At 39.5% G+C, this 21,184-nt stretch overlaps 1 protein-coding gene across 1 annotated transcript in view; it reads left to right on the top strand.

The window, feature by feature from the left end:
* thsd7bb (thrombospondin, type I, domain containing 7Bb) overlaps window positions 1–21,184 on the top strand; it is a 49,689-nt gene that overhangs the window by 25,388 nt on the left and 3,117 nt on the right. The window contains exons 14-25 of the mRNA XM_017477594.3: window positions 2,874–3,028; window positions 3,825–3,975; window positions 4,238–4,376; window positions 4,686–4,801; window positions 4,937–5,051; window positions 8,863–9,008; window positions 12,641–12,815; window positions 14,667–14,840; window positions 15,016–15,111; window positions 17,838–17,920; window positions 18,348–18,534; window positions 18,824–18,911. Coding sequence (XP_017333083.2) covers window positions 2,874–3,028; window positions 3,825–3,975; window positions 4,238–4,376; window positions 4,686–4,801; window positions 4,937–5,051; window positions 8,863–9,008; window positions 12,641–12,815; window positions 14,667–14,840; window positions 15,016–15,111; window positions 17,838–17,920; window positions 18,348–18,534; window positions 18,824–18,911 — 1,625 coding nt within the window. The remainder of the gene's footprint in view (window positions 1–2,873; window positions 3,029–3,824; window positions 3,976–4,237; window positions 4,377–4,685; window positions 4,802–4,936; window positions 5,052–8,862; window positions 9,009–12,640; window positions 12,816–14,666; window positions 14,841–15,015; window positions 15,112–17,837; window positions 17,921–18,347; window positions 18,535–18,823; window positions 18,912–21,184) is intronic.

Here is a 21,184-nt window from a genome sequence, read left to right as displayed (position 1 = left end):
TCATCTCCATTAACCGCTTTAACACGGTCAGAGTTTATCCTGGTGTTGCATCCGGAACCTATCCCGGGAATAGTGGCGCAAGATGGAAGAATTCAGCCCTTATGGGAAATCAGTCAATCGCAGGCACCATACACACACACACATTCACATGCTCTTTCACATCTTGGGCCGATTTAGAGTCACCAATCCACCTGCATGTTTTTGGACAGTTGGAAGAAACCAGAGAACCCAGAGGACGTAAACCGTAAACAAACAATAACCCAACCACCACCAGCCATTTTTTATGAACAGAATTTATTTAAAGTTGCAGTAACTGCTAATAAAATAAACCTACAAGAAACTAAATGGCACAACATAAACATAAAGGCTGCAAATCTATAAAAAGCAGTGGACCTTTAATATTCCTATTGGAATACTGTTTATGAGCTGCATAACTTTCCTTATGGTTTTCATCTGCCTGCATTATATATTGTTTTAATTTAGTCTGCCTCTTCAAGACCCACTGCAGATTTGATCAAATCTGATTTATTTATTGAAATAATGCCTATATACTGTACATTTTGTGATGCACCTTCATCAGTTGATTTTGTATGTTGTATGTTGTTGTAGTATGTCATTGTTGTAGTATGTCATTGATGCAGGGGCAAGCGCCCCCGAATTTTTTTTTTTTTAATAAAGCACTTAAATGCTCATTTCTAATGACTTTTCATTGGTTAAATATTTGTAAAATCAAACAATCAATCGTAAAGGGTGACCAGTAGCACTGATTTATGAAAATAAATAAAAATGACGAAATATGGAGATACGATGTTCTGATGTAATTGAGCACTTAATGAAGCTCAATTTATTCATTAATATTACTCCAAACAGAGACTTGTTCATTTAAAACACTAGCTACTATACTCATTAAGAACAGCTGCTAGTTAATGTAGCTAACCGCAGTACTTCTTGAGGCATGGGTGCTATCCTGTGACGATTGCTGTTTATGTTGGTGAGTTGAAGCGTTCCAAACATCCAACATCGTGTGACATGAACTTGCTGGCTAACTGGTAGCTATCCATACAATTTACAAGCTCATCCTCCTCAGTCTTTTCTACTCCTATGACCTGCTGTTCACCCTCCCCTGTCCTCTTCCTCTTAAAATATTGTAGGATGCTCATCTCTGTGTGACTAACATTTTGACTAACCATTACATCATTTATGGACATGTAGCAATGACACATACACACAATTTTGGTGTGCTAGCTAGTTTGCAAACTTATGCATATTTGACAGTTTCACAGGCTATATAATTATTTCAACAACAAAATTGCCGATCAAAACCAGCAAGCAATCAGTTATTTCATGGGCTAAAATAGCTACGATATCCTACCTCAAATACAAAGTGCTAAATCATTCAGCTATACGTTAGTGTGCTAGAGAGTGTCTGAATGCTGTGTTGTAACCGCTCTCACCTCAGGATGTGAGGTTTTTTGTCACAGATGGTCACGGAATATTCGAGTCATCTTCAAATCAATCCATTTCACTTTCACTGTCTAAGAGTAGCCACCTCTTTGAAAAATCATACTAGGTTTTGCTTGTTACCTTGCAGTGACAGACACTTTGCTCTCGTCAAGCTTGGCAACAGGCAAACGGTTCAGCGAGCCCTAGCTGCTAGAGTCTGACCTCTGTGCTTATTATAGCGAAAGTTCTGGGGGGGTTTTTAGTAGAATTATGTCCCATCCCGTCCCCCCCACCCCCCCATGTATAATGGCTCCTACACCCGTGCAATTGCCACCCATTGAAATAACTGGATGGGTGGCAGAACATACAATAAATACATTTAGGGTATTCTTGTACTTACGTCTGTGAATCTCTAGGACATGGCATTTATATCTGTAAATTTCTTATCTGGATGATGGTAATAAACATGGTGAGTTTTGTTAGCCTTCTATTAATCACAACAATCATATGATGTTCGATGTGTGAAGCTGCAGAGAAGTTTTGCTCTTATTTTTGTACAGATAAAACAGTTGAGCCAGTTGTATTTAGTTATTAGTCGGGTTGTATGAAATGGGACGAGAAGGCTTTGCTTGACGTCAGGCATTGTTTTGGCTAAGACAAGGTCCCAAAAAGGTTGATATAATATTGGTCCAAAAATCCCACTGTGCTGACAGATTTCGAATGTCTCTTGTTTTGCTACACGACCTGCATCAGCTCTGATGTGTGTATTTCTGCCCATGAAAATAGCAACTGGAGGAGAAAAGAAATAAAAATTGCTTATGCTTGTGCTTGGATGAAAATAGAACAACAGTTTCATGAGTGCATTACAAGTCTGTGTGAGTATGAGAGAAAACCGCACACAAGAGAATGGGGTGTGAAAGTGCAGTTATTAGTACGTTATGATCAAGCTGGTCCCCTAGCTGCCCCCACTGTTAAACGTCGACTGGAAGTTTCCGAAGTCATTTTGTTGTAAAGCAAGTCTAAATAAGTTAATGTCTCTCTGGAGTTCTCATCGCACATCATCTCTTTTCTGTCTCTTCTGTTTATATGCTGCACCTTACTGCCCTATGCTGTGCTCCATCGGGCCAGGTGGAACTGCATTAATGTTTTATTACAACCAGGAGACATTTTCCTAGCTTAGTTTCACTCTTATAAATAAACTCTTAAAAGACTGACCCAAGGTCACCAAGAAAGGGAACAAAAAGTTCAAAATAGTCATTCATGGAAACTTTCTCTCTCCTTTTCCCTCTTCTCACACTGCTTGTACGCACATCTACAAAGGCTCAGGTTAGTGATTATACTCAGAAATGCATGCTGCCGTTCCAAATATGAATGTCGGCATCTGTATTTTTGGCCAGGCTGGTGTGATTAATCATGTATTTCTCTCCCAGGTGTCTGAGGTAGTGCCTTGTTACTCTGAGTGCAATCAATATAGTTGGGATGCTGAGCCGTGGTCCATGTGTGTTATCAACCCACCCAACGTTATGAGCATCATGAGCCAAACCCAGCCATCATGTGGAGAGGGTGTCCAGACCCGGAAAATCAGGTGAGCTCACTTCATCACCATGCCCCACTTGCCATTTTCTTGCATCATCGCCGATGCTCAAAGTGTTCCCAGCCCCTTGGGCTAAGCCGATACTCATCACTGATTTTTTTGCTGTGTGCTCTGACTTTGAGAATTACTTTCTTAACCACAGCTGTACCTAATTGAAATTCAGCTCTTTAAATTTTTTTTTTTTTTTTTTTTTTTTAAAGACTGGAGACATCCTGTCCATGTCATATGAATAGATAGGCTCATAAATCTGTGTTCAAAATGGAGAACAGGATATAACACTGACAAATAGATTGATGAGGACAAAGTCCTATTTTTCACAAAGGACTAAGGTTACAACTGCTGCTACAACATCTATGACATTGAGACTTATTTAGCATGCGACTTAGGTTTCCATAAGACATAGGATAATTTAAGTAGGTATTTGTAGCAGATATTTGTAGTATCACAAATCTTTAATTTAAATACCTGCTATAAGAGGAACAACTCACTCTATGAATGTTTATTTTGTTGTCTTTATGATTATATTGCCTAGACCAGTGGTCACCATACCTGTTCCTGGAGATCTGCCTTCCTGAAGACTTTAGCTCCAACCATAATGGTGCCCACCTAACATCTTTGTCTTTAGAAGTTCTTGATCAACTAAAACTGCTGCATTAGATTTGGATTAGAGAAGAAACTTGCAGGAAAGTTGATCTCAAGGAAGTGTTTGGTGACCACTGATGAAGACAAACCTTTGTGCTCATGAATAAAGTTTCATGAATCTTCCATTGCATGATGGGATCGTTAGGTGTGTGAGGAAGGAAGAGGACAGACGCAGCAGTGTGAATGACTCTTTGTGTGGCCAGGATGATCGGCCAATCACTGCTCAAGCCTGCTACCTGCCTTGCCCTGGCCAATGCGTTACATCAGAATGGAGCCCGTGGAATGAATGCCCTATGGTGAGTGACCGATTGATGTTCTTATATCAACGTCTCTGAAAGGATAGGGAATGTCTGACAGTTTTGACTTCTGTGGCGTGATTTAGCAGGGTCCACACATTGAAAACTGCCTTTTCACAAAAACTACAACAACATAAAGAGCTGAAAAGGTTTCCTTTTGGTTACTGAGGTTAAGGTTGTGGTTAGATTTAGGTGTAGAGTAGCATTAAGTAGCTTATTAAGACATATGTCCGTGTGTGTGTGTGTGTGTGTGTGTCTGCAGGGCTGTAATGAGAAGGAATTAAGATGGAGGAGTAAAAGAGTACTGAGGATGCCAGGAAGAGGACACACCTGCCCTGAGCTGAATCAGACACAATTCTGTACCAACACTACCTGTTTCTCATACTCCTATGCTTATTCAGGTACTTGTACCCAAAAACACACTGTTCTTTCCATAAAATTAGGACATTTACAGCATTTGGCAGATGCCCTTATCCAGAGAACCTTACATTTATTCAACTGAGCAGTCAAAGGTTAAGGGCCTTGCTCAAGGGCCCAACAGTGGCAGCTTGGTAGTGGTGGGATTTGAACTCCTGACCTTCCAAGCAGAAGTCCAACATCTTAAACACTGAACATGGTAGTGTTTATAGTAGTAGTATTCTAATAGTGTTATAAACTATTATAATATAACGTTATAGGTACTATACTGTATATGTGTGTATGATTCAAAGACTGGAGCAGTTGTCAGCTCAGTGACAATGCAGTATGTGGCCAAGGAACGAAGACGCGCCTGCTGAACTGCATCGATAGTGATGGAAAGCTTGTGGAACTCAGCATGTGCAAGGAGGTGACGAACACATTACATTCCAGTATTCTACCATTATTTTGTTCTTACGTCCTACTAAATCATTTCTGCCAATGTGTCTATGTGAGGAATTTTAAACACTGATCTATACAATTCCTGTCTGTGATCTAACACCAGTGGGGTCCCTCACGAGGGAAGCTATCTGCTCCATGTGAAGTGAGCTGTCCTGTGGACTGTCTGCTGTCTGACTGGTCACTCTGGTCCGAGTGCTCACACACCTGTGGAGCGCAAAGTATGATGACACAATTCAGCAGATTTATTTTAAATGCTCCTTGTCATGTTATTGCTATTCTAATCCTATCCTACTTCAAATATAGTGTTGTTTTGACAGATTTTGGTATGGCACTGACTGTCCTGCTGTTGTCATGACAGATGCCATATTGTCTTCTCACATTACATACTAATTTCTGCTTGTCAGGCACTTGACACTGCTGTATGCTCTAGTGTATGTTTTATTATTATTATTATTATTTATTTTTATTACACACTTAGTATTTATCATTTATTTATAATTATTATTTTATATATAGATTTTATAGCAAAGATTTTTAGCTTCAGGGTGGCATCACACCACACCACCATTGATTATTCTCCTGTAACCGCATGCCCATTGTGTTTTATTTCTCTATATGTTTTTCCATTTATACACTGTATGACCAAAAGTATGTGGACACCTGATCATCACACCCATATGTGTCCATAACAAAACAAAAGTGTTGTCACCAAGGGAGGCAGGTTGGCTTAGTGGTTAGTATGTGTGCCTTGCACTTCCAGGGTCAGGGCTCAAATGTTGCCTCTGCCTTGTGTGCATGCAGTTTGTGTGCATGTTCTCCCCATGCTTTTGGTGATTCCTCCAGGTACTCTGTTGATTGGCATTTCCAAATTGTCCGTAGTCTGTGAATGGGTGTGTGATTGTGTGTGCGATTGTGGCTTTTGATGGGTCCATACCCCCCCCACCATCACCACCACCACCCCAGAGTGTCCTCTGCCTTGTGTCCCCAGTTCCCTGGGATAGGCTGCAGGCTCCCTGTGACCCTGTGTAGGATAAGTGGTATGGAAAATGGATTGAAGGATGAATGTTGCCACAAAGTTTGAAGCACACAATTATATAGGATGTATATGTATGCTGTAGCATTATGAATTCTCCTTTACTGGAAATAAGAGGCCCAAAATAGTGCTACTGTCCACAAAGCAAGGTCCATGATAACATGGTTTGCCAAGGTTGGAGTGGAAGAACTCAGAGACCTGACCTCAACCCCAATGAACACCTTTTGGGATAAACTGGAACACCGACTGCACCCCAGACCTCCTCACCCAACATCAGCCTGACTTCACCAACGCTCTTGTAGCTGAATGAGCACAAATCCTCACAGGCATGCTCCAAAATCTAGTGGAAAGCCTTCCCTGAAAATTAGAGGTTATTAAAGGGGGACCAAATCTATAATAATATGTTTAGCAAGCACATATGTATGCCAGGTGTCCACATATGTTTGGCAGTATAGTCTAGTTACATTTGACATTGTGGAACCATTACAAAGAGTCATTCCCAGTCTCACCAGCCTAATATTTGTCTTTAAAAGTTCATAAGACGTCTTCCAAAACTGTTAAATAAACATCTCCTCACAGAAAACCACCACATGAACAATTACACATGTATCTGTTCACACAATATTGTCAGAGCTGCTGTCATAGAAAACTGACAAACCAATCAGATTGGAGAATTTAACAATACTATAGTATAAATACTGTAAATGATGAACAGCCAACATAGTGTCCCAATAATTATGAAAAATAGAAAATAACAGATGAGGCAATGGCAAAGAAGCAACTTATTATGTTCTGATGCTTTGGCTGGTGTAACTTACCATCATTTAAATGAACAAACATTAATTAATGTTTCACTTAATTAATCATAATTAAAAGAGCAACTCTGTGTTATTTTATTTACCTGGCTTTCACATCCACTGCCACATCAGTACATACTGTTTTTTCTGTACAGCTGTTGTGGTTACAAAGAGTGTTATGTCATTCTGTTCTTGTTACTTTTAATTAAAACATTTCCATCTGCTTTAGACTATTACATACTTACTTGCTGTATACTTCCTTGAAATTCCTTTTTACTAATATTCATATAGTGGTTGAACAGGCAAACAGAAATATCGGTCCAGCCCAAGATGTTAATTGTGCTCATTGTCTTGGTTGCGTTTCAGTATAGTAGAAAATGACTGTCAGGAGCACTTACTTGAAATGCAATAATTTTTGACCAAATATTTGTTAAAGGAATTCCTTAAGAAAATAAGATAATAATGGACACCTCCCAGCCAATCAGAAATGAGTATTTTCTGTCATCTGTCATTAAACATATGCTGAATAGAGTGCACATATTAAAAATTAGCAGTCTAACACATACAGTGGTACTTGAAATTTTGTTAACTCTTTAGATTTTTCTATATATCTGCAGAAATAGGCCTAAACATCATCAGATTTTCACAGATTGTTCACAAGTCCTAAAAGTAGACAGAGAGAACCAAGTTAAACAAATGAGACAAAAAATATCATACTTAGTCATTTATTTATTAAGGATGAAATGATCCAATATTACATATCTGTGAGTGGCAGAAGTATGTGAACCTCTAGGATTAGCAGTTTAACTCAAAGGTGCAATTAGAGTCAGGTGTTTTCGATCAATTGGATGATAATCAGGAGTCAGTGAGCACGCTGTTTTATTTAAAGAACAGCGATCTATCAGAGTCCGATCTTCACAGCACATGTTTGTGGAAGTGTATCATGGCATGAACAAGATTTTTGAGGACCTCAGAAAACAAGTTGTTGATGCTCATCAGGTGAGAAAAAGTCACAAAACCATCTCTAAAGAGTTTGGACTCCATCGATCTACAGTCAGACAGATCTTGTACAAATAGAGGAAATTCAAGACCACTGTTACCCTCTCCAGGAGTGATCAACCAACAATGATACAACCATAAGCACACAAGTCATTCTACCAAAGAATGGTTAAAGAAGAATAAAGTTAATGTTTTGGAACGGCCAAGGCAAAGTCCTGGTGTTAATCCAATAAATGTTGTGGAAGGACCTGAAGCAAGCAGTTCATGTGAGGAAACCCACCAACATCCCAGAGCTGAAGCTGTTCTGTACTGAGGAACGGGCTAAAACTCCTCCGAGCCGATGTGCAGGACTGATCAACAGTTACCCCAAACGTTTAGTTGCAGTTATTACTACACAAGGGGGTCACACCAGATACCGAAAGCAAAGGTTCACATACTTTTGACACTCACAGATATGTAGTACTGGATCATTTCCCTCAATAAATAAATGACCGAGTATAATGTTTTTGTCTCATTTGATTTAATTGGGTTTTCTCTGTCTACTTTTAGGACTTGTGTGGAATGTTTGAGGTCATATTTAAGCAGAAATATAGAAAATTCGAAAGGGTTCACAAACTTTCAAGCAGCACTGTCAGCTGTCATACCTGTATTTTATTTAATAACTGTGTGATTTTTGTTCTGGGAGGATAACTAGTCAAACATAGCATATTAATATAAATATAAATGCTCGGTCTTTTTCTTGCTTAGTCAAAAGTATTTAAAAAGTGTATTGTGCATAAAAGCTAATGCTTGGGTTAAGTATTGTTTGTAGTGTTGCAAATACTTAAAATATTCACAATTTAAAATATACTACAAGTTTACGGTGCACGTAAGCATTCCTTCTCATTGAAAATGAGCTTGTGTTAAAATCATTGCAATAATGTGAACTTATATGGCACTAAAATCTATTAATGTTTCTCTTTTTTTTATCTGGCTGAGCATGTGTATGCACTTAAGGATATTTTTTAAAAACAGTATTAGCTTTAATGCCACATAGATTCATAATCCTTTAAAGCATCGACTCATGTGGGCCATCGATTCACTCCAATGAGGAAACTTCCCCAGGTGCTTATTACAACTAACTACATAAATAATGATGCTGCTTCTGGGAATATAATGGTGTTTGTGTGTGTGTGTGTGTGTGTGTGTGTGGTTATTCAGGTCAGATGGCACGCTCCAGATTAGTTCTACACCAGGCAGGAGAAGGTGGTAGGCCCTGTTCCTCTCAGCTCTCTCAAACAAAACCGTGTCCCATTAGGCCCTGCTACAGCTGGATGCTGGGAGACTGGAACTCTTGCAGGGTGGAGGTACCAGTGCAATTCCTGTTTACACACACACACATACACACTCACAGGAAATAACAGTTTACACCTTGTTGTAAAAGTCACCGTTTACAGATGTTAATAGTAATAACGAACTACACTCAGCATACACTTTGATAGGAAGTCCTATTGAATGAACGCCTGCACATTCATTCAGTCATCCCATCAGCCAATCATGTGGCAGCAGCGCAATGCATAAAATCATGCAGATACAGGGGAGGGGTACTCACTGGATCTTTTTATGTTTTGTTTTTGAACCATTCTGTGAAAACTCAAGAGATTTTTTGTTGTGTGTGAAAATCACAGGAAAACAGCACTTTCTGAAATACTCAAACTGCTACCAACAAGCATTCCATGGCCAAAATCAGTGACATCACATCTTCCCCTGTTTTCTGGTGTTTGATGTGAACAGTATTTGAAACTTGACTTGTATCTGCATTGGCTGAGAAGAAGGTGTTTCTATTAAAGAGGCCAGTGAGTGTGTAAAGTGGTGATAGATTTACACTTGACTAGTATAAGTCTTATTTAATATACAGTGCCCTCCACTAATATTGGCACCCTTGGTAAAAACTGTCTTTATTGTATAATCTTTCGATCTTTTGTTAAAAAAAAAAAAATTCACAGCAATACTTTGCTCTCATAGATTTCAAACAATTGCAAACAAAACAGATTGATCCAAAAAATATCTTCATTAAATATGTGTGTGCCACAATTATTGGCACCCTTTTAGTCAATTCTTTGTGCTAACCTTTACAAAGATAACATCTCTGAGTCTTCTCCTATAATGCTCGATGAGGTTGGAGAATACATGGCAAGGGATCTGAGACCATTCCTCCATACAGAATCTCTCCAGATCCTTCAAATGTCAAGGACTCTCCTCTTCAGTTCACCCGACAGGTGTTCTATGGGTTTCAAGTCAGGGGACTGGGATGGTCATGGCAGGACCTTGATTTTGTGGTCAGTAAACCACATTTTGTGTTGATTTTGATGTATGTTTTGGATCATTGTCCTGCTGGAAGATCAAACCACAGCCCATTTTAAGCTTTCTGGCAGAGGCAGTCAGGTTTTCATTTAATATCTGTTGATATCAGTGATGCCATGTATCCTAGAAAATCCCAGAAAAATAGCCCCAAAACATTAAAGAGCCGGCATCATATTTAACCGTGGCCATGAGGTAATTTTCCATTTGGCTGCCTCTCTGTGTGCCAAAACCACCTCTGGTGTTTATTGCCAAAAAGCTCTATTTTGCTTTCATCTGACTATAGAACCCAATCCCATTTGGAGTTCCAGTAGTGTCTGGCAAACTGAAGATGCTTGAGTGTGTTTTTGGATGAGAGTAGAAGCTTTTTTCTTGAAATCCTTCCAAACAACTTGTGGTGATGTAGGTGACTTCGGATTGTAGTTTTGGAGACTTTCTGACCCCAAGACGCAACTAACTTCTGCAATTGTTCAGCTGTGATTCTCTGAGGTTTGTTTGGCAACTCGAACCATCCTCTTCACAGTGCATTGAGACTAGATAGACACACGTCCTCTTCTAGGTTTATTCGTAACATTTCCAGTTGACTGGAACTTTTTAATTATCCCTCATGGTGGAAATGGGCATTTTTAATACTTGTGCTATTTTCTTATAGACCCATTTTGTGAAGTTCAACAACCTTTTGCCGCACATCCCAGCTATATTCATTGGTCTTACCCATTATTATGACTGACTTAGGGAATTTGGCCTATGTGTTACCTTATATTTATACCCCTGTGAAACAGGAAGTCATGGTTGGACAATTTCCTGTTCCAAGTCACCCAGGTGTATTAAAAAAGTTAAATATCAATGGGAATATACTTCAAATATATTTTTTCTCATATGAATTCATAGGGGTGCCAATAATTGTTGCACACCTATGTTTAACAAAAAAATAAAACTTGTGTTGTGTTTGCAATAATTTGATAAACTTGTGTTGTGTTTGCAATCATTTGATATCCATGTAGAGTATTTTTATGAATCTTTTGAACAAAATATCAAAAGGTTAAACAATAAAGACCAATTTTCACAGCTTTCTTTGCTCATATTTACCAAGGGTGCCAATATTAGTGGAGGGCAGAGTAACTCCGTCTATTTTAAAGTGCTTAAATCAGGGTTCGTACAAGGTGCTTGAAGTCCTCGAAGTACTTGAATTTGGCTTTGTTAAATTTAAGTACTGGAAAACAGCCATTTGTTTATCTAGTGGTGCTTAAAAAGTGTTTGAATTATAAAAAGTCAATAAACACGAAATCGCTGAAAACTTTAAAGTGTTAATTTTCGATAGAACATGAATACGATCCTTTCACTCAAAATATGACTCCTCAATGCAGCCCCTCCCTCTCTTTCCACTATTCACTTACTCATCGTGAATAAGACAGTTCCGGACTCCTTTAGCTTTTTTTTTTTTACAATCTTTAGCTACTTTCTGTAGATGAGAGTCACCAGTACCGCCCCACGACCGTGAGGTCCTGTTTACCTGCCGCAGGTGCAGCTCTCTCTGCGGCTACTCTGTTCAGTGAGTGGCAGAGAGGAGCAGCACATTTAGTGTGAGAGAAAAAAATAAGAAACTGCTACTACTAATAATAATAATAATAATAATTATTATTATTATTATTATTATTATTATTATTATTATTAATCCTTGCATGTATTATTATTGGCCTATCAGAAGTATTGATTATTCATCCTTATTATCCATGATAGAGCAGGAGATGGTGACTGATTCCGATAATGAGAAAACCAACGACCCATGGCCTTTTTCATGTGCCTTTAGGAATCAAATAATAAATCTTACACCTTTATATGTAATCTTTGCAAATCAAAGATTAAAATACTTCGTCCAATACTTCGATTATAATACGATGTCCAAGAGTTCAAGCACAAATTTAAATAGCCTAATGTGCACATTATAAATTCATAATTATTTTTCAATTCTGTTTAATATCTTTATGAAAAATTACATGTTGCACAAAAATGTTGCCTATTTAACTATGTGATTTGCATGTGATTTGGTTGCATGGCTTTGGCGGCATTCTGAAGGAATGGGCTGGAATTGTTGTGAGTTTCAAACAAGTTAAGAAATTACAGATTATACCCTTAAGTGCACTACTGAAGTATATGTACCTTGTAAATTTTTCCAGCTCTAATCTCATACGAGCCCACTGCAGACATAAAAGTCCAAAATGAGAAAATAGCAAATGTGAAACAAAGTAGAATGTGTCAGTAAACACTACTATAACTCTGGATGTAAACTGGTGTGTCAGTGATGAAATATTTTCATAATAATGTGTAATAACTCTATCCTACAGCAGAGGATTTCACTTTCAGAAAGTGTTCCAAGTACACGCTAAGAAAAAAGGGTACTAGTTTGAAAGTACTATGTGCACCTTACATTGGTAAAATACATACCAAGGGTGCACAAAGTGTACAGATTATCACTCTTATGTTCTGCGAGTGTAAAACACCATTTAATTATCCACAGAACCCTTAATAAACCCTTGTGCATAGTACTCCTCCAATATACTGTCCAGATAACCATTTCAAATATATCATGAAGCTTTTACCATAATAAACCTGCCAGTGTGTGTATGCACATATTTAGGGTGCGGAGTGTGGTGACGGGGTGAGAGAGAGGAATGTGTCGTGTGTAGTGCACTGGGGTTCCATTTCCGAGCCTCCTCATCCCAAAGCAGTGAAGGAGGAGCACTGCGTGGAGAACGGACTAAGCAAAGCGAACGGGACAGAGTTACATCAGCCCTGCTCCATCCCCTGCCCAGGTCAAAAACTCACCTACACTACTTATACATTATCCTGGAAAAAAAAAAAGACTGAGCAGTTTACATATGAGGTGGCTTGGCATTTAAGGCTCTGGGTTACAGATTGGAAGGTCAGGGGTTCAAGTCCCAGCACTGCCAAGCTGTCACTGTTGGGCCCTTGAGCAAGGCTCTTAACCCTCTCTGCTCCAGGGGTGCTGTATCATGGTTGACCCTGTGCTCTGACCCCAATTTCCTAACATGCAGGGGTATGCGAAGAAAAGAATTCCACTGATCTGTAATGTATATGTGATTAATGAAGACTCATTATTACTTGATGACAAGGCTAATATTTCAAAAGGTTCTCTTTATCGCAATTATTGCCACCTACTGTAGAAGGCCACACAATACAGCAATTTGCATCATCATGAAACACCAAAAAAGCCCAACCTTGTAACAAAACGTACATGTCAGCTACAGTAGCAAGCTAACAAAAAACTAGTTGGTTTAGCTAATGTTACCGCTCGAGCAGTAGGTGATCTTAGGCTACATTATGTTTAAAACAAATTACTAGCAAGCTAGAAATATTTACCTATTATATTGTGTGAACCAGTAGCCAAGTTAAATTACAAGTTTGCTTATATTAAGGTAAACTGATATTAATAAGACAAATTATTAGCATAGTTTGCTAGCAAACTAGTTAACAATAGAGTAGCACTCACACTCCCAGAGTGGTGCTGTTTTGTGATGGAAATAGACCCCAACTAGAGGCAAAATCAGTATTATCCGAGTTACATAACCAAGGGTTGGGGGGGGAGAGAATACTTTCATTGAGATTGTGGTTAAATAATAAAGTACTCGATATTGTGTCCCACCTAAATATTCACCATTTCACCAAATAAGACACTTCTAATGTCATTGTTGTTGATATTAGCCAACATGTATTCTACTAATGAATAGAAAACTGTAAAATAATAATAATAATAATAATAATAATAATAATAATAATAATAATAATAATAATAAATTAATAAATAAATAAATATTTTTTCTTACATTAGCCATTAAAGTCCATTACCACTTTATGTTATAGTGCCCTTATTCCACTGTAAGTACTACAGTGTTCCAACACATGAGTATTGTGTAGTCGCAATTAAATAAATATGGCTAATTACAATAGTTATTTACGTGTATAACCTCTGTTACCTTATGGTAGTGTGTCTTTTTAACAGTGTGTCTTTTTTTATGGTAAAACATGGAACTGAGGGACTAGGCTGAAAAAACACAGCACATATTTCTAGTTTCACCCAGGTGCAAATAGTCTCTGTCTAAATAATATTTAGATTTACGTTTACATTTATGACATTTGGCAGATGCCTTTATCCAGAGTAGAAGTGCATTGAAGTTTTTCCATATCAATAAATACATCCTGGACTAAGAATACTATCCATCTAAAAGAAAAAAAAACTCTTTTGGGAGGTAATATCTTAAGAAAAGCACACAGACAACATAAGATTTTTTTTTAAATAAAGTAGTAATTTAAGTATTTTAGGAAGAGGTAGGTTTTTAGTTGTCATTTGACTCAACATCTGGAGGAAGTTCATCCCACCACCTAGTTGTCAGAAAAGAGAAGAGTCTTTATTAACGCCTTCCTTGTACCCTGAAAGACCAGTCGAGCAGTGATAGAGGATCAGTTAATAAACAGACAGTTTATTACTTTAATATACAGACATACATATACTCTATTCTTGGGGATGTGGAGATATAGGATTGATGTCATATGGGAGTTAAATCACCTTATTTAATTTAATGAAGCTTTCATTTTACCCTGAACATAAACTTTAATCACATTCCGTGCTTGTCACATCTCATCAGGAGACTGTCATCTGACCAATTGGTCACCATGGAGTGTGTGCCAGCTGCTTTGTCTGGACGGCCGGAGCTTTGAGATGTTGGGGCACCAGGCTCGATCCAGAGCTGTGATCGTCCAGGTCCCAGAGAACAAGGCCTCCTGTCCAAGTCAAGTCTATGAAACACGACCGTGCCAACGTGAGTGGTTAGTGGCATCAGCCAGATGGCAGCCATGAGCCTGCTAATGCACTAGAGTTGCATTTCCATGATGGCATTATGCAAGCTGCCAGTCAATGCTGGATATCCATGAAATTAAATTAGTAATGCATACTTATTAACATTTGTGTGTATGTGTGTGTGTGTCCATGTGCAGGAGGAACCTGTCTCAGTTATGAGTGGGTCACAGGCGAATGGAAAGATAATCAGAGAGCAGTGTGGTGTCAGCGTTCTGACGGGGTTAATGTCACTGGTAGTAATGCTATTTGTACATTATTTAAGTATCATATAGTGCCAGTCGGAGTAGTTTTCCCTGTAGACGGTCCATGTGAGCTTATGATTCTTAAGCAGGCATTGCAGTAGGAACTATTATAGTATTGTATATAGTGAAACGTTCTCCAGTGAAATCCTACTGTTAGACAGCCTTAAAGTGTTTAAAATGTTCAGAGTGTCATTTTTAAATGTGTTTCCAGAACTATGAGTCATACAGTTTCAAAGCACTCAAAACACCGAGAACGCCATCTTCACAGTGAAGCATGGTGATAGTAGCATCATATTGGTCTCTTGCTTCTTAATGACTAAAGAGCTGATTAGTTATGCAATGCTCTGTATGTAGTTGCTGTAGAGGGTGTGGTGGGTTCAGTGGGGGAAGGCTTGTCAATGTTTAAACTCGAGATGCACCGATACTAAATTTCTCAGCCGATACGATAACCGATTATTCAGAGTGATATCGGCCGATACCGATAACCGATTCTGCCTTTTATGCCTTTTTTAAAATTAATAATAATTTTTTCCACAATTCTGAAAGAGATGCAAATAAAACCTTTTTTCTCTCCATTTCAACATATTACTCTTATTAACATTAACAAATGAATTAAATTCTGAAGATTAAAGTAAGATTTCTTAACTTACTGAATGTTATTAATTCATATTACCATTGACTGAATTCTAAAAAAACTTCCTGTTAGTCTAACATTCACTGTCACATCGTGAGACGTAAGGGAGTAGGATACGGAAGCAATTGCAGTTAAGAGCTTTTATTAAAGGAGGCAGGCAGATAAATCCAAAACATGAAACAGATGCGTAGTCAGGCAGTGGGTCAGGCAATCGGCAAACAGGTATAAACGGGGCAAAGCAGGAATCGAAGTTGTGGGAGACCTCCTTGAGGGTCTCAAGCTGGAGCTCTGAGGTCGCCACATTGACCTCTGACTGGAACTCAGCATGCGAGACTTCCTCAAGGGTCTCAAGCTGGAGCTCTGAGGTTGCCACGTTGATCTCTGGCTGGAGCTCTGCAGGTACTTTCTTGTGTAGAAAAATGATTCCGGGATACTTAGTTTCTTGCATGTAGGACACCGCAGCTGAGCCTCTTTCCAGCAACCCTCAGCCATGCAGATCGGTGTCACCTCCACCACGTTGGCCGGAACCTGAAGTGAAGCTGCGGATTCTACCATGTCCATCCACTTGTAATAGAGGTGAAATGGCGGGTCAGCCTGGGTCATCCCATTGACTCTTCCCCCCAGTAAATCCAGGTCGTGTAGCTGCCCAGGCTGCGTGAACTCCTCCAGAAAAAGTTCCACAAACTGAGTGACAGTTTGGCTGTGGCAGTAAGTTTCACTTACCTGGCTGTGGAAAAGGAACAGTATCAGGTAGCTCTCCAACCCATACGTCTCCAATGGGAGTTCAGCAGCAGTCCTCTGGGGAAACTGGACTGATAAGAAACATGGCCTGTAATCCGTATATTTACTGCCGTGATGCTCTCCTCATTCTCCTGCTGCTTCGATGTTTAGGTGGAGTATTCTGTCACGTCGTGAGACGTAAGGGAGTAGGATACGAAAGCAATTGCAGTTAGGAGCTTTTATTAAAGGAGGCAGACAGACATATCCAAAACATGAAACAGATGCGTAATCAAAAACAGGCAGTGGGTCAGGCGATCGGCAAACAGGTATAAGTGGGGCAAAGCAGGAATTGAAGTCGCGGTCACAGAAAACAGGGTCAAAACACTAAACAAGAAACATGAACTATGACTATGAACTGGGAGCAGAAAACCCCAGTGTGGTCTAGGTAAACTAATCTAACGTTAAACTAACTAAATCTATCTAACCATATTACCTATAATACTCCGCGAGGTGTACAGGGACACGAGCGGTATATATCCCGAACATAATCAGCGCTAAGCGCTGGCAGCTGAAAACAATGAAGACACACCCCCAAACAACAACCAATAACAGGACATGGGGGCGACAGAACAGAAACAAAACAAACATGTCCATAGTAAATAATGTCACGGTTGTCCACATTCGAAGAGCGGGCATTCGCGCACCTTGCTCGTGCACACGCATGCCCTGCGGCTCTCCAAGCACACTGCCTAAAGGGGAGACCATGACAATCACCCACCACAAACATAAGCATTTCTACTTCATCATTAACATCAAACTGGTAATATATAATATCAACGTTTTTTCATGTTAACATTAACTGGATATGAAATATACTACTCTACAAATATATTTTTCTGTAAAGCATATTTATATGATTTTTTTGTCAACTCTTCTTCATTTAAATCTTTCAGCAGTGTACTGGAGCTGTAATTCAGCTCAATCTGCTTAGCAAAAATAAATTTAGACTCGACACTGAAACTCCCGCTTCACTGCTGCAGCATCCGGTGTAAAATTTTATCAGTGCAGAGATTACAGAGATTACAAACTGCAGTTTTGTCATCATTCCACACAAGAAACATCTTCTTTACACACAGCACAAATTTGATGTGTGTTCCCGCCCTCTTTTGATTGAAAGGATATAATTGGCACTGATCATCATATGATTTTAAAGGGTGAAAAATTGCCTTTATCGTACATCGGTGCATCTCTAGATTAAAATCTTTTACATATTACTATAAAAAACAGACAAACACATACTGTGGCTCTGATTACTGAAGATGAATGAGTGAATGATTATGATAACGTGTAATTTTCTTGTTAGGGGGGTGTTTCCTTCAGACTAAACCCTCCACTGTGCATCAGTGCAATCCACCATGTACCAAGCCCTTCTCCTTCTGTACACAGGTAACCAATACTGTGGCACTGTGACAGATTTATCACTTAACCAATTACTTCGTTTCCAACATATTTTGGCATCAATGGCCCACATCATTGTTTGCATAGTCCTGCTGATATATAAAGATAAATACGCATATTGATTCATTTATCAATGAACAAGCAGGCATGTATGTTTTAGCATTACACATCAGTATATTGCAGTTCTCACAGTAGTTAGAGATGACTTGTATTCATTGCTAAGCACACTAAACTTTAATCATCTTACATCTGTAAAGCATCTGGTGTGATAACTTACACCTTTTTTTCAGTTCTCATTGTTACATTAATACTGGACACATCTGAGCATTATCCTCACAATACTTGACACACAAGAAAATCACAGCTGCAACACAGAAGTGTGACAGCAGTTTCTTTCTGCTTTTTTTTCTGTCAGAGTGGGATGTGTGGCTGTGAGAAGGGCTTCACAGAGGTCATGACTTCTAATGGTTTCTTGGATTACTGTATGAGAACCCCAGGGTCAGACTATAAGAAAGCAAATGTGAAGAGAAGCGGGGGACGTCTGAGGCGCATGCACAAACAGAACGAGAACAGAGCCTGGACTCTGCAGCCTCTCGGCCCAGGTGGAAAAAGCTGCATTTATCTCCTTATACTACTGCAGTGGTTCTCATTCATTGTTCAGCACTGCATATTTCTATGATTTCCCTGCTCTATACACACCATCCTGAGTTCTGGAAGTTCTGTGTAATATCCTCTTAAATCATTCATGCTATTGCAGGGGAAAACAGTATCGGGACTGCAAACCACTGAGTTCTTGTCTTAGAAAACCAGCTTTCTCTATTCAAGGCATAGATTTGCTCAGTATCAGATGATCAGCAGGTAAAGGGTGATCTTCTTTTTGTTAAATACCAGATGGGCGAGTCAGGCTGTGGGTGTATGGGCTAATGGCAGGTGGATTCATCATGACCCTCCTCATCATCGCAATGTCCTTTCTACTGTGGTAAGTGCAGTATATACAGTAGTACAATCTGTATTAACAGTATGTAGGGCTATCAATGCTTGTAGACTGTAATGTTTTTTATCTTAAATAATAAACGTGACTGCTCCACAAAAACAAGACAACTGAAAAAGACACAAAAGTGATACTTTGACTCTAAAACATTCCAGTAGGTAGATTGGCAACTCTTAATTGACCTTAGTGAATTAAGTGTGACTGAGTGTGTGTGGTCAAGATAATGCAGTTACTGAAGATGAATGATGAATAAATGGCATAGCATTATTAAAGGTTTTCATAAAATCATAATAATTTATGGCATTTGGCAGACGCCCTTACACAGAGTGTTTTATTTTTATCTCATTTATACAACTGAGCAGTTGAGGGTTAAGGACCTTGCTCAAGGGCTTAACAGTGGCAGCCTGGCAGTGCTGGGGCTTGAACTCCTGACCTTCTGAGCAATAGATCAACATCTTAACCGCTGAGCTGCCACTGCCCTAATCATACTCATAATAATCATAAATAATTTGTTATAAATAATCAAGTTTTAAAAAGTATAGCTTATTTACAGTATCTCACAAAAGTGAGTACACCCCTCACATTTTTGTAAATATTTGATGATATCTTTTCATGTGACAACACTGAAGAAATGACACTTTGCTACAATGTAAAGTAGTGAGTGTACAGCTTGTGTAATAGTGTAAATTTGCTTCCCCTCAAAATAACTCAACACACAGCCATTAATGTCTAAACCGCTGGCAACAAAAGTGAGTACACCCCTAAGTGAAAATGTCCAAATTGGGCCCAAAGTGTCAGTATTTTGTGTGGCACCATTATTTCATCCAGCACTGCCTTAACCCTCTTGGTTCACCAGAGCTTCACAGGTTGCCACTGGAGTCCTCTTCCACTCACATCACAGACATCACAGAGCTGGTGGATGTTAAAGACCTTGTGCTCCTCCACCTTCCTTTTGAGGATGCCCCACAGATGCTCAATAGGGTTTAGGTCTGGAGACATGCTTGGCCAGTCCATCACCTTCACCCTCATCTTCTTTAGCAAGGCGGTGGTCGTCTTGGAGGTGTGTTTGGGGTCGTTATCATGCTGGAATACTGCATACTGATCATGCTCTGCTTCAGTATGTCACAGTATATGTTGGCATTCATGGTTCCCTCAATGAACTGTAGCTCCCCAGTGCCGGCAGCACCCATGCAGCCCCAGACCATGACACTCCCACCACCGTGCTTGACTGTAGGCAAGACACACTTGTCTTTGTACTCCTCACCTGGTTGCCGCCACATACGCTTGACACCATCTGAACCAAATAAGTTTATCTTGTTCTCATCAGACCACAGGACATGGTTCCAGTAATCCATGTCCTTAGCCTGCTTGTCTTCAGCAAACTGTTTGCGAGCTTTCTTGTGCATCATCTTTAGAAGAGGCTTCCTTCTGGGACGACAGCCATGCAGACCAATTTGCGGCGTATGGTCTGAGCACTGACAGGCTGACCCCCCACCCCTTCAACCTCTGCAGTAATGCTGGCAGCACTCATACGTCTATTTCCTAAAGACAACCTCTGGACATGACGCTGAGCATTCACACTCAACTTCTTTGGTGGACCATGGCGAGGCCTGTTCTGAGTGGAACCTGTCCTGTTAAACCGCTGTATGCTCTTGGCCACCGTGCTGCAGCTCAGTGTCAGGGTCTTGGCGATCTTCTTATAGCCTAGGCCATCTTTATGTAGAGCAACAATTCTTTTTTCAGATCCTTAGAGAGTTCTTTGCCATGAGGTGCCATGTTGAACTTCCAGTGACCAGTATGAGGGAGTGTGAGAGCGATGACACCGAATTTAACACACCTGCTCCCATTCACACCTGAGACCTTGTAACACTAACAAGTCACGTGACACTGGGGAGCGAAAATGGCTAATTGGGCCCAATTTGGACATTTTCACTTAGGGGTATACTCACTTTTGTTGCCAGCGGTTTAGACATTAATGGCTGTGTGTTGAGTTATTTTGAGGGGACAGCAAATTTACACTGTTACACAAGTTGTACACTACCTACTTTACATTGTAGCAAAGTGTCATTTCTTCAGTGTTGTCACAGGAAAAGATATAATCATATATTTACAAAAATGTGAGAGGTGTACTCACTTTTGTGACATACTGTATATCAGGTCATTTGTTATATCAGTGAGACATTAAAATTGTCAGAGGCGGCGTCTGTATGCCAACTGTTATGTAACACGAGTGCAGACAGATGCAAGTGCAGTTGAGAGCT

Source organism: Ictalurus punctatus, chromosome 10 (genome assembly GCF_001660625.3).
Source record: "Ictalurus punctatus breed USDA103 chromosome 10, Coco_2.0, whole genome shotgun sequence".
Taxonomy (NCBI): domain Eukaryota; kingdom Metazoa; phylum Chordata; class Actinopteri; order Siluriformes; family Ictaluridae; genus Ictalurus; species Ictalurus punctatus.
Note: the sequence above shows the minus strand (reverse complement) of the source record. Positions and strands in the feature narration are given on the sequence as shown.